The sequence below is a fragment of the Histoplasma capsulatum genome, genomic scaffold, assembly GCF_000149585.1.
Source record: "Histoplasma capsulatum NAm1 scaffold_5 genomic scaffold, whole genome shotgun sequence".
NCBI lineage: Eukaryota > Fungi > Ascomycota > Eurotiomycetes > Onygenales > Ajellomycetaceae > Histoplasma > Histoplasma mississippiense.
In genome coordinates, this window is record NW_001813978.1 from 1,737,965 (window position 1) to 1,750,040 (window position 12,076).

Below are 12,076 nucleotides of genomic sequence, written 5' to 3' on the forward strand. Positions count from 1 at the left end.
TAATTTGCACTATAACATTTACCCGCTTTGTTGGTGATTTAAGTAAGTTCTTCTTACTCCATGTTGATAATTAAATTATATACCTCTTTCCCAGTCGCGCTTGGTCGCTCTTATTTCTTATCCTATCCTATTTATGATAAGTGATTTTCTCTCTCTCTCTCTCTCTCTCTCTCTCTCTCTCTCTCTCTTTTTTTTTTTTTTTTTTTTTCTTTCTTTTTTTTATTGCGGATTTTTAATATTCATGCTTCCAAAGCTTCGTCCCCGCAAATTTATCATTTGATTGAATCGGAAATTCAGCTTTTTCACATCACAAGCCATCTCCCCCTAGCATAGATGGAACTAACCACCCTGCTCATTTTTAGCCTCTCTCCCTCGAAGCCCGGTCGCGTAGACAGAACAGAACACGATAAACCATGGACCAGAGAGCAATCCGCCTGATGTAATAATCCATGATCTTTAGAGAAGCCGATCACATTTTCCTTCCGGTTAGATCTCGCTTGGCCATAGTTATACGACTTTCGCACGTAAGCGGGACTTTTATAGATCGATCCTCAGTTCCTGCTCCTCGTTGAAAATCCAGAACTAACAAGAAACCCAAATTATACAGAAAAAAGGGAGAGAAGACGGATAAGGAAACCAAAGAAGACGCAGAAGAAGGAAGTGGGAGTGAATGGCTGAGAACTGACGGCGATGATCGCTGAAAAGTTGTTAATAACGCGATAGGAGTGAGTTGCTTTGAACAATACCACGATCAAAATCTGAATTTCTACCCGTTGCAAACCAGTTTTATCTCGTACCATCCAGTCTGGTGCAGTTCATGCATGATATCCCTTTTTAGCCCAGTTACCAGAATGCATGCATGCCCAATAACTAGAAACAAAAAGGTAAAGAATAGCGAACGAAATTTACTCTAATCTACCCTATCCCGTGTGCGCAATTTAAAAGTCAAGTTTGTTTTCGTTTGAAGCAAGCGAACTCCTTTTCGAGGAGCATTGTTCAAGCCAATAATTGTAACCATTCAAGTTCTTGAAGATACAAAAAAGGTAATTTCGAAAACATCAATACCAATTCCGATTCCAATTCCAATAAGACTGCATTTTAATACATCTTGCATGTTTCTCTAGACGCCTTTACCCTCTTTCTCCTTCGAGAGTTCCATTTCTTCCCCACGGAGGACGAGAGGGCTTTGAGATACAGGATAACGTAGAGGGGCCAATTTCCAAGGATCGGCGATATTGTCTATGTCAAAAAAAACTTCTGGGGCCACCGCGTGTAGGTTCATCATAAAGCTTTGGGGCAGAGCTAAAGTTCGCAAAGCCTCTAGTTTGATTAGAGTCACCCACGGTATAGGACTGTAGATTGGCGAGAACATGCCCCAATAAAACCGTTCCAGCTTCAGCTACTCCTTCCCGCTCGCCAGGGCGAAGTTGCATCTTTGTAGCCCTTTGGTGTTCTGCCTCGTCTCGTGCAATCTCGGCAATACGCTGCCGAAAAATATCTTCACCGCGGGTGTCAGTGTGGAACCAGATGTTGGAGTGAACAAGTCTCGACGCGGGAGTATCTTCAAATGGCTTATTAGAAGAAGCCACTTGAAGGCCTGGTGGAATTGGCAACCCGGGTGGGGGGAACTTGAACTTGAACCGTGATCGAAGTGCATTGGGTGATTTGGAGAGAATCTCATCACTCTTGGGCCTGCTGGGAAATGCAGATGCAAATACTGAGCTCACGTCTGTGCCATAGTTCGAAGAAGTGTATGTTAAGGGCATGGACGTTGATATGCTACCTGAGTCTAGCGGATACCCCTGTACTTTCCCATTTTTAAATGTATGCTGAATTTGCGGGATTTCCGCATTCGTAGATGAGGACTGGTCTAGTTTGGAGAGCTCTGAAGGGCGATTTTAGTGGGTTTGCGATTAATGGTATACGATCGATATTGCCCACACAATCCTTGACCTCACTTTGAAATTCCTCATCGCGATTGCTTTCACTCGCAGCTTGAGAAGTCGTGATGGTATCCTTCAGATACTTGGTTATGCTTTGTCGCTTGGTGTGCGATGGTTGGTCAGAATCGAGGCGTTGAGGAATAATACTGACTTTAGTTTCATGAGACGTACACATGGTAAGAGACAAGGGTGAAGCTGAGGAGATTTTTATACTCTCTGTATCCTTGAATAATTCTGCCGTACAAGAGGTCCCACTTTCTGAATACATCCCAGGAGTCAAAGAGTGCTGTATTTTGCCCGGGCCAAACCCAGAATAATGGGAATTGCCGTTCTCTCGAACCACGGTAGATTGCTGCAACGAATAGTCATGATCGGTATGACCAGTCATCTGGCCATAGCTAGATTTAGAATCCGCTGCCCCGTCACGGTAGCCAGCACATCTTGGAGAGTCAGTGGGACAAGAATTTTGTACTTGGTTACTGCTGCAGGATGATTCCGGCGGATAATGACCAGTTTGAAGGTTGCTTTGAGATACCATACTGTATTGTAACGCTCTCAATGCCTGCTTTTCTTCCTGTTTGGTAGGGCTAATATCATCAGGAACCATTACGCGAGGACCAGCTTCTGGCGTGTCAATACTTCTGTGAGGTACGGCTGCAAGTCGAGGATTCTGGCGAGGGAGATTAGTACCCAAGTTTTGTTTATAATATCCAAATGCCGCTGTATGGCCCGGGTGCGGTTGCCGTCGTATTCCGTGCATCCATTGAGGAGCTCGTTGGGGTGATGCCCTTTGGAAGCCAAACATATTTGATCTGTGATCAAATGTTGTAACGTTCCTGAGTGGGTGGTTAACTGTGATTGCGCTGGGAGTAAGAAACCGAGCGGGTAGCCTTGCGCCATAGCTTTGATTGCGGCGATCCATCTCATTGCAATCTTCGTTTAGATCTTCGAGACTGAACGGTATCCACGATTTTGAGCCTTTGTTCCGACTATGTGTTCGAAGAGCGAATGAACTTAGGGAGATGGGTCTTGAAGAGGGAAGGCTATCGATATCGTCTAGTTCTGCGCTAGATTTCCGTGACCTCGCTGCTCGAAAAGGAGAATGATGAAACGACAAATCGCGGAATTTACTTTCAGAATTGCAACTGGCTAGACGCGTAGTTTGGGGGATTTGATCGTCTGTTACTGTAACTTCAGGCGGCGCAGCGAAGCTAGCAGAGGAGCACACAAGAGGTAGTTTCCCGTTCGTAAAGGGGGAAAATGTGCATGGGGAAGAGGTGGCCTCCGGGAATATTGAAGAGCATTGGTTGTTAGTGTCAACAGGAGATGGTTTTGTAAACTGCTCTGGATCACAAATCGGCATGGCAATCTCTTCAGCTGCTGTTGCTATCAGGTCTGTTTGCATTGTTCCATCGCCTGAGAGACAAATATCATTGTTTTTTGTTGTTATAGGGGCCATGGGACCCGCAACAACAAGTCCATCATCGGAACCAGTGGAGCTTTTCTGAACCACATCCCCATTATCATCATCAATACCACCCCCGGAACAGATATCAGAGTCCATGAGCCCAGACTCCGTTGCTACAAAACCAACATGAGGTCCGCCAGGAACTATACTCTCGATTGCTTGAGTGGGCTTTTTTTTGTGAGATCGGGATCCTAGAGGTATTTGTTGTCAGTCTCGATGAAGCGCAACGGAGGAGATATGGTAGGGGCATTGGTAGCCTGAAAATGCCAATACATACTGCGATGGGATTTCTTGGGGTACAGGGCCTCCATTATACCACATACATCTACAGGACCGCTGTGAGTGCAGGAAAGCAACAGAACTTATGCGAAGGGAAGATTTTCTATTGGAGATTTGTAACTGATTTCTCACAGGGAAGCAAAGACGCCGCCTCACGTGCTGCAAAGAAAAATCCAGCAGGAAGGAGGACTCTGGTTCGATGCTGCAGACTGCAGAAATAGGGAGATAGAGCGGGTTTTTGGAAGGAAATGGAAAGACCTCCAATGGGTTTAGATGATTAGATCCTGATTCACCTCCCCTGTCTTGAACCCCTGATTCGGATACAGAAACCCCTGATTCGGATACAGAAACGTGTCCAGACAAGAAGTGAGGCCGAGATACAACTCTGCAGCCATGCCCCATTATTTATCTTTCTGATACTGTGCTAATGAACCACCTTTGTGTGTGCTGCACAGTATATCGAAGATTCCAGTTCAAGAAAGGTCTTGAAGGCCCTAGACAAAGAACGAATGATAAAAGAAATGGGACCAGAGAATCAGGATCGCGATGCTTGGAAGACTAAGTGAATGAATTCCTTTTCAGAACAAAATCCACGGCAAAGAAAGGAGAACATAATATGCAAGCGGTTGCGAATATTACTCCCAAAAATATTCAAATCGTCGTCGTGAAGAGGAAGTACGGAGTATCCGCTGAGTTTGTCCACCAGACGCAGGGCTTGATATGTACCAGTCCGATGCAGGCATAAAAACGAAAGACTTGACCGCTGTAAGTGAAATCTACAGCAAAGCCCACTTCAGGCTAATAATTGAATAATTCGCTCCCGGCGGAGCTTAAGTCTGACATAAAGAAGTACAATACATGCCAAAAGGTGAGGGCAAGAGCAGGAAGAATGAATGATCGAAGAGAGTAGTAAAATTGTGGTCAGCTTTCCGTCTCACCCACAGAAAGCAGAGATAGAGAGATAAACATTGTCCTGGAACATCTTGAGCCTATGGCCTGGTATTCTAGTTCTGATCACAACGGGTCGGAAATGATAAAAGACGTGGCTGTTCTTGAATGGAACTTCAAGAGTTGGCAACCATTCATGTTTCTGAAGGCTGTTAACTAAATATTATTTTACTAACGACGTATTTTATGATATGGTATTGTATTGTAACCACTTTCTTGGCAATTTAGAGTCTTCATTTACTATATACACTCGGCGAAGAGACTTGAAAGACAAATCACACGGATATTTATCATCCAGGTCATAACTGCCCCCCATGTCCAAATTTGCGGGAACGGAAATATGAAGAAAACGTAGTCAAAACAATGGTCATTAATCAATCACAAAGCCCTAACTAAGAAATGCAAGATCCATACCCCCGAAGCAAGTCACCTGGCTTTGCACTCTGTCATCGCATATGATCGTGTGTTGGGTCATCATGGGCAACTTCTGGAGCTCCAATATGCTTGCTCATCACACTCTGGGGTACCTGAGCTGCATCCACGGGCCCTTGTCAAAAATTTCCCAGTTCGAGAGCTTGAAAAAAAAAAAGAAAAATGAGGGGAAAAAAAATGAGGTTGAAGAATGAGAAACTGATGTCCTCGCTTTCCGACACCAGCTCGGCGGGTTTCAGCCTACTTGCGAGTTACGTTACCACCAACTGTACGGCTGTTGTAAAGATCTGAGTCGACGCTGTTGTTTGGATGCTTTGTTAGCTGGCCGGTCTTTCCGTGATGGTGAACGTTCATCCACACGGGTAGTAGTTAACGCGGCATAACTCTTCTCATTTTTACTCACCGTGGGTCGAGTTTGTTCTCGACATTAGAACTGTGGGGAACAGCAGCGCGGTCTGCTGTTCCTGACCCAACACTTGACTTCGTGGCGTTTGAGCTGGATTGGCCTGTTGCGTGATGACCTGTTCCTGAACCAAGGGCTTGACCGGTACCCCCAATCCCACCGGACACTGGATCAGTGTGCATCAGACCGGTCCCTCCAGAGCTTTTGTGGCCGGTTGTTCCGCCAGTTGCGCCGCCCACTGCTCCTGTACCAAGGGCTGAACCAGTACTACCAGTGCTCGTGGACATCCGTGGATTGTCTGTCATTTAGCATGTCAGCTTCTCTCCACAAGCTTAGACTTGAGAGCTACATACACTGGTCCTCCGCCACCCGGGGGTCGAGTTTTTTGGCGACGTTTGAGGAATGTGGTGGCTGAATGCTGGAAGTCGTGCCTCCACCGGTGTGATGGGTTGTTCCTTGGGTGGTCCCCTGGGTGCCGTGATTTCCTTGACCTACTCAGAATTGTTAGTCCGATTACAGGCAACAATGCGAATGTGTGTGAAATGAGAGTAACCATACCGACACCAGAGGTGGTTTGGGTATCGCCATGGTGCGAATGGCCGGTCACGGCATCCTTTGCTTTCTGCACTATATTTGACATGATTGTGGTCACAACGAATAGGCTGCTGATTCAAGAAGCTAAAGTGAAGGTTTTAGAAAATACAAGGGAAAAATAACATTTAATATGAATGTGTTGTGATTTTGATAATGTTGATGAAATAAATATAATCTATGGGTGTTGACGTCTTCTTATCTAGAGAACTTACTACGTTTACCTCCGTAAACGCATAATTCACTAAATGGTCGTAATCCGTGAATATTGGACCACCTCAGTATATTAAGCAGTATCAGATACTCCATAATCAAGATATAATAAAAGCTCCAGTGGGGCAAATACAGTAATCATGACGGCGAAAATATCCACCACACGAAACTTGTAGGAGCGGAGGCTAGAGTAGAGTAATGCGAAGTGCGGAAAGAACTTGGTCAAACTCAAGTAGCTCCCCTCTCCATGAGATGCCTCAATGGACGTTTGTTGAGTTGGACTGAGCTGGTTTACCTTTCCTCGACGCCGTTGTTGCACCTATAATGAGTAACTCCCACGACAATCATGAGATAAACCTGACGTCATATTTACAAGCCACAGCTGGTTACTCCTGAAACCAGGTTACTGACTTTTCATATTCGTCACATCAATCGAACGTTTTCCGTCGGATACGTCATTAACCTGATATCGCCTCATGATGAGCTAGCGGCAAAGGCATGAGATGTAGATAGTGTCACAAAATATGGCTCAATGTGCGAAAATCATTCCAGCCCTTCCAATCTTCAATCTTGGTTTATCGAGATAATTACTACTATTGATAATGTATCATCAGTCGACGGATAATCCGATACTGCACCATGGGAATCTCAAAGCACATCAGCACAGAAAATGGTACATCTCCCATTAAATACGATTAGATCCAAAAGGTCACGAACAACATGCAGATATGCTGGGAAATCGGGATGGCTCGTTGACGATGGAGGAGGTTTACGAAAGAAAAAAGTTCGCGAAAGGGGAAAAGAGCCAGAAACAAAATTTTGGGCGCTGCCAGAATCCACGGCGACATCGTCAATGCGAACGATATGTTATTCCTCTAGCCAAGTGTATACTTTTGTGTTTTTTCAAAAGTGTTAGGTGGCTGATCTTGGCGGAGCCTTCAAAGTTATCTCATAAACTGGAGACAAGGATATAAAAATTAGATCTAGTAGGAGACAAATAATATACATATCCCTTCTAGTGATATAGAATTGCTGAATAGATGAAGTTGAATATTGGCATTCATTCAAACAGTTGTAAATCTCAAAACAGCATACAGATTGTGAAAAGCCCTTAAGTTTTATTGTGCTTGTCCTTTTAGGATTAGTGTAGGTGATTCTGGACGGTGGTTGGTTCGTGACTTGGTAGAAGTCCAAATCGGGTTAGTATACGCCCTCCACGGAGCCCTGGAGTGGCTGGTGGCTGAGTCTGCTGAAACACACCAATGCCGTGGGACGCTTGTGGTTGGTGCTGGAGCCAAGTCATGTGACCCAGTGTCTTCGCCGCCTGGGGTTTGGTGGAGGAGCAGCAAGCATCCAGAGCAATCCCTTCAACAACCTCATCTCCATCTATTCCTGTTTGTCGTCTTCTGTTCTTTAGATCATTCCTGCGTTGCTGCACTCGTAGAGCCTTTATCGAACAATTTCCTGTTCGTCCAAACCTACTAACTGCCACACTCTCGATGACTGGCCTCCTCCCGTGGGCGACGACCTAGTGGATTGGTCTGTGCAAAATCTCAACATCATGCGTCCTCCTCGCCTTATTCTTCTACTGGCCTGTTTTATTTTCCTTCCGATCTTTCTGACCATCTTGTCGCTCCTTTTCTCTCACCCGCAACATGGCTCCGCCTCCCAATCCTCGGTTTCTGGCGGGGCTGGGCGCCTCAGAGCCCTCTTCTCTTTCCATGCACCCTCCTCCCTATTTCCGCCCTCCGCGATGATAAGCCTTACAGATGATAACTCAACCTTCTTCCTGGCCCGGCCTGCTGCGTTTGGGCCAACTTTGCCATCCAGCGGATTAAGCGGTCAGCTTTGGATTGGAAGCGGCTTCGGTGATGACGTCTTGCGAAAAGGGGGCGTAAGTACCGGGGCTGAAGGAGAGCTCGGTTGCTCCGATGTTCCAGGATGGGAGGATAACGATAAAAATCAGAATCATGATGTTGGCTCCGGCCAGGGAACCGCGAAACTTACTTCTGGCATCAAAAAGAAAAATACTGCCAACAAGCCCGTGAAGGCGCTTAATGAACGGCGTGACGAACACTCTTCCGATCTCGTTGGATTTAGTGATCAAACGAATCACCCGTCAAAAGAAGATGGAACAGATGATCACTTGCATCATCCTCTTCCGGCGTCCGGTCCTCCTGGTCTCCCAAGCGCCGCCAAAGGCAAAGAACCAGCACATGCTGATATCCAATCTTTGCAAGAGAGTGCCGAAATTAGAGGCAAGATTGTTCTGCTAAGTAGAGGAGGATGCGGATTTTTGGAAAAAGTTAAATGGGCTCAACGAAGGGGTGGTATAGCATTGGTTGTTGGCGATGATACCAGAGGTGGTGGATTGGTGACCATGTATGCCCGTGGAGACACTTCTAACATAACAATTCCCGCCATATTTACGTCCCATACCACCGCACATCTCCTGTCCTCCCTTATTCCATCCGAGACGCAGTCCGACCCCAGCTCAGCTAAGGACCAATCAAAGGCCACTTTTGTGGGCAAGCCAGCAGATATTGAAAATTCTCGCAAACCTGCAACAGCTACACATGTTGCAACTCAACCAACTAAAATGGCGGATTCGAAATCCTATACCCCAAGCAAAGGTTTCTTTCAGTCGCTATTTTCGGCCATCGGCCTCGGTCGCGATAAAGCCAGTACTTGGCAGCTCCAGGAGGATAGCCGTCGCCCGCCAAGCAGTGGAAACATTGACTGGGTTATGCAAAATGAATTTGACGACGAAGAAACGTCTCCTAAATCAAGGAAGCCTACACCAAATAATATGAGGAAAGAAAACGGGGATGACATTTCTCTTGAATCTCACCAAGGTGGCAGTGATGACTTCGTTATAGGAGTTCAGGATTGGCGAGATCCCGATCTCGTGGCACCCCCCAAAACCAATAACCCTCCACAAACTACATTGAAACCTAAATCGTCTAACGTCAAACAGAAGGATGATCAAGCTGGAGTACTCGGTGGGGATAATACCAATGGCCCCGGTGGCAGCGGTCTCAAAGGAGGAAGTATCACTCCGGGTAGCGGCGAATATTCCTCCCAAGATAAATCAGCGGTCGATAAGGGAACTGGGAGGGATCCTAGTACCCCTCCGGGTGCGGCAGATTCTCGGTATGGAAACTCAAAACAAGATTCGCATTGGTGGTCTGGGTGGGGGAAAACAAGCGATGATGATCAGATTTCGACTTCATCAAATGATAGAGATAAAGGACAACAGAACATGAACGTCAAAGAAACCTCCACTCCCCTGCAAAAGTCTTCGAAAGAGAGGGGTAAGCACCCAGAACACGAAGGTCTTTGGGTCACCTTGACTCCAACGAGCATGTCTACCAGTCCCTTTTTCGACACCCTCTTGGTTTTGGTTGTCAGCCCATTGATAACACTTACGGTTGTGTATGCATTGCTATTGCTTCGCTCTCGGATTCGACGCCGTCGTTGGCGCGCACCTAAAGCTGTCGTCGACCGGCTCCCTGTTAGAACGTATCATTCCATACCATCCGGATCACCATCTTCGACTAGTTCTCAGACTGCAACCTCTCCCGAAGCATCATCTGCATCTTCTCCTCTCCTGTCCCATTCCCGCGCTCGATCCCCACGACCCAGACCGCGTTCTCAAACCACCGCTGGCATTGTAGCCTCTTCTTCACATGACGCCACAAATGACTCATCGACTAATGCAGAAAAATCGAACTCAGATTCGAGCCTGTGGCGCCGAAGATATACAGGCAGACAAGTTGAGTGCGTTGTCTGCCTCGAAGAGTATATTGATGGACAGAGCAGAGTGATGAGCCTCCCTTGTGGACATGAATTCCACGCAGAGTGCATGTGAGTAATTCTCTCCATTTTGCTGTTATTAATCTATTCAAATTAGCGTACTGATTAGCCTTGTTCCAGTACCCCTTGGCTTACTACGCGTCGACGAACTTGTCCGATATGCAAGGGTGATGTTGTACGATCCATGGGTGGCCCATCATCTAGTGATCAGACTTTGGAAGGTCCTGAGCGAATGTCAGAAGACCTCCAAGCCCGTATTGCTGAAACGCGAAACGATTCTCCATCAGCAGCTGTTCCTATATCTAACGTTTCTGGCTTTATCAATTCCGACCTAGAGCGTGGCGATGATTCCAGGGTGTCGCTTCTTAACCGCGCCGAGGCTCCAAATCCCCAATCTAGTTGGAGGAACCTTGCATCCTTAAGCATTTCTGCATTAAATGGGGATTCAGTGTGGCATCAATCCCGAAGCCCTCGGTCCGATCGAAACCGTTAATATCGAACTTTCCTCTCAACTTCTTTATATATATTTTTAATACTACAGAGTTTCTAATCTGTACCCCATTCACCTTCCAGGCATATCTGTTCCCTTTGTATCTTTGGTTTAGCGAACGTGGGGGTTTATTCGATTACTGGGTACCTCGGCGTTGTACATGTGACTATTGTTAATTGAAACAAAATAAAACGAGTGGCTTTAGCTTTGCGATCCCAGTGTTTATAGGATGGCACAAGAATGGATGTCGTTGCTTTGCTTCAGATTAGTTGGTATCATCGTAGGAGGTCTTCCCTTTGTCGAATTGAGATCCAATTTCTAAAATTAACAGGCTATGATGATGAGATGAAGAAGACTCGTAACGCTGTTTTTTTGTTACACAGGCATAAATTCCTTCACATTAGTTTTTAATACACCCATTTGTGGGGGAAAAAGGAACGCCTCAATCATATCTCATTGTCTTAAAAGACATGTGAGTTCGTCTACTATATATAACTCCCCCGGTTTAGATATCTATAAAATAAGGTTTAGGCATGTCACATGCCTGACGTCATTCTTCCCTGGCTCCAGCTTCGACAGAATAACTTAACAACGGGCTCATCTATATACATTACAACCTCAACTCCTTGTTCATACAAAAGAGAACGTGACGGTCAGTCCTACACATATCTCATCTAGCTTAACTAACTGACCAACACATCAAAGGAGAGGGAATTCCAACTCGCGCCACTCATACGCTCGTATCCATCCACATATAATATGGCAAACAAGCTCATATCAATCCTCGTCAGCGAGGTCAATGACCTGATAGCATTTCTAGCGGAATTGGCCAAGTCAGGCACATACATATATCCCTTCCAGGTATGCGCTTATATCCGTCATTTCAACGCCTAGGAAAGCAACCCAAAACTCCCAACATATGCCAGCACGTCCTAATAGACAACACCAGGGAATCCTCTACCTAGTCTCCCATCGCTCCCTCCGGCAACCCCTAGTATCTAAACTCTCCAAAAATAGTCTCCATCGGTATCCCCGTGACCACAATGATGTTCTTCTTTACCTACATCCCCCAGATGGCCGTCCTAGCTTTCACTAACGGGCCCCTGGCCCCATTCTCTGCGATCCTTCTCGTCCTCAGCGAAAGCTCCACAATTACAAACTTCCTCTCGCGTAGTTTCATTCTGCGAGATTCCCTCGTTGACACGTTCGATGGCACGCTGATTGCTCGTGGCGACACGGAGTTAGTCTGTCAGGGCCGCAAGATCAAGGACCCCGCAGCATCACTAGATCCAATATCACGGTTGGGAGATATGATTCGCAAGCCGTTGGCGACGTTCTCGTTGTCATCGCTGGTGAGGTCTCTTGTATATTTGCCGTTGAATATGATTCCAGTTTTGGGAACAGTGATGTACATCCTTTCTCAAGGGAAAAGATTCGGGCCGATCTCCCTAAGGGAAGGTATTTTCAGTTGAAGGGGTGGGATTCGAGGAAGG

The 12,076-nt window shown here is 46.2% G+C and overlaps 3 protein-coding genes across 3 annotated transcripts; 2 read left to right on the top strand and 1 right to left on the bottom strand.

Moving 5' to 3' along the window:
• Positions 1-5,310: 5,310 nt before the first annotated feature.
• On the bottom strand, positions 5,311-6,625 carry HCAG_05367 (predicted protein; the record flags this gene model as incomplete). The annotated part of the gene is made up of 5 exons (XM_001539850.1): positions 5,311-5,368; positions 5,474-5,771; positions 5,827-5,964; positions 6,032-6,138; positions 6,573-6,625. 5 exons carry the CDS (start codon positions 6,623-6,625, stop codon positions 5,311-5,313), a joined length of 654 nt encoding a protein of 217 aa, XP_001539900.1.
• A 1,213-nt stretch (positions 6,626-7,838) lies between these two features.
• Positions 7,839-10,586, top strand: HCAG_05368 (predicted protein; the record flags this gene model as incomplete). The annotated part of the gene is made up of 2 exons (XM_001539851.1): positions 7,839-10,144; positions 10,214-10,586. The coding sequence occupies 2 exons, from the start codon at positions 7,839-7,841 to the stop codon at positions 10,584-10,586; spliced, it is 2,679 nt and encodes an 892-aa protein (XP_001539901.1).
• A 1,040-nt stretch (positions 10,587-11,626) lies between these two features.
• Positions 11,627-12,055, top strand: HCAG_05369 (predicted protein; the record flags this gene model as incomplete). Its single annotated transcript, XM_001539852.1, has 1 exon — positions 11,627-12,055. The coding sequence occupies one exon, from the start codon at positions 11,627-11,629 to the stop codon at positions 12,053-12,055; it is 429 nt and encodes a 142-aa protein (XP_001539902.1).
• Between the last annotated feature and the right edge of the window lie 21 nt (positions 12,056-12,076).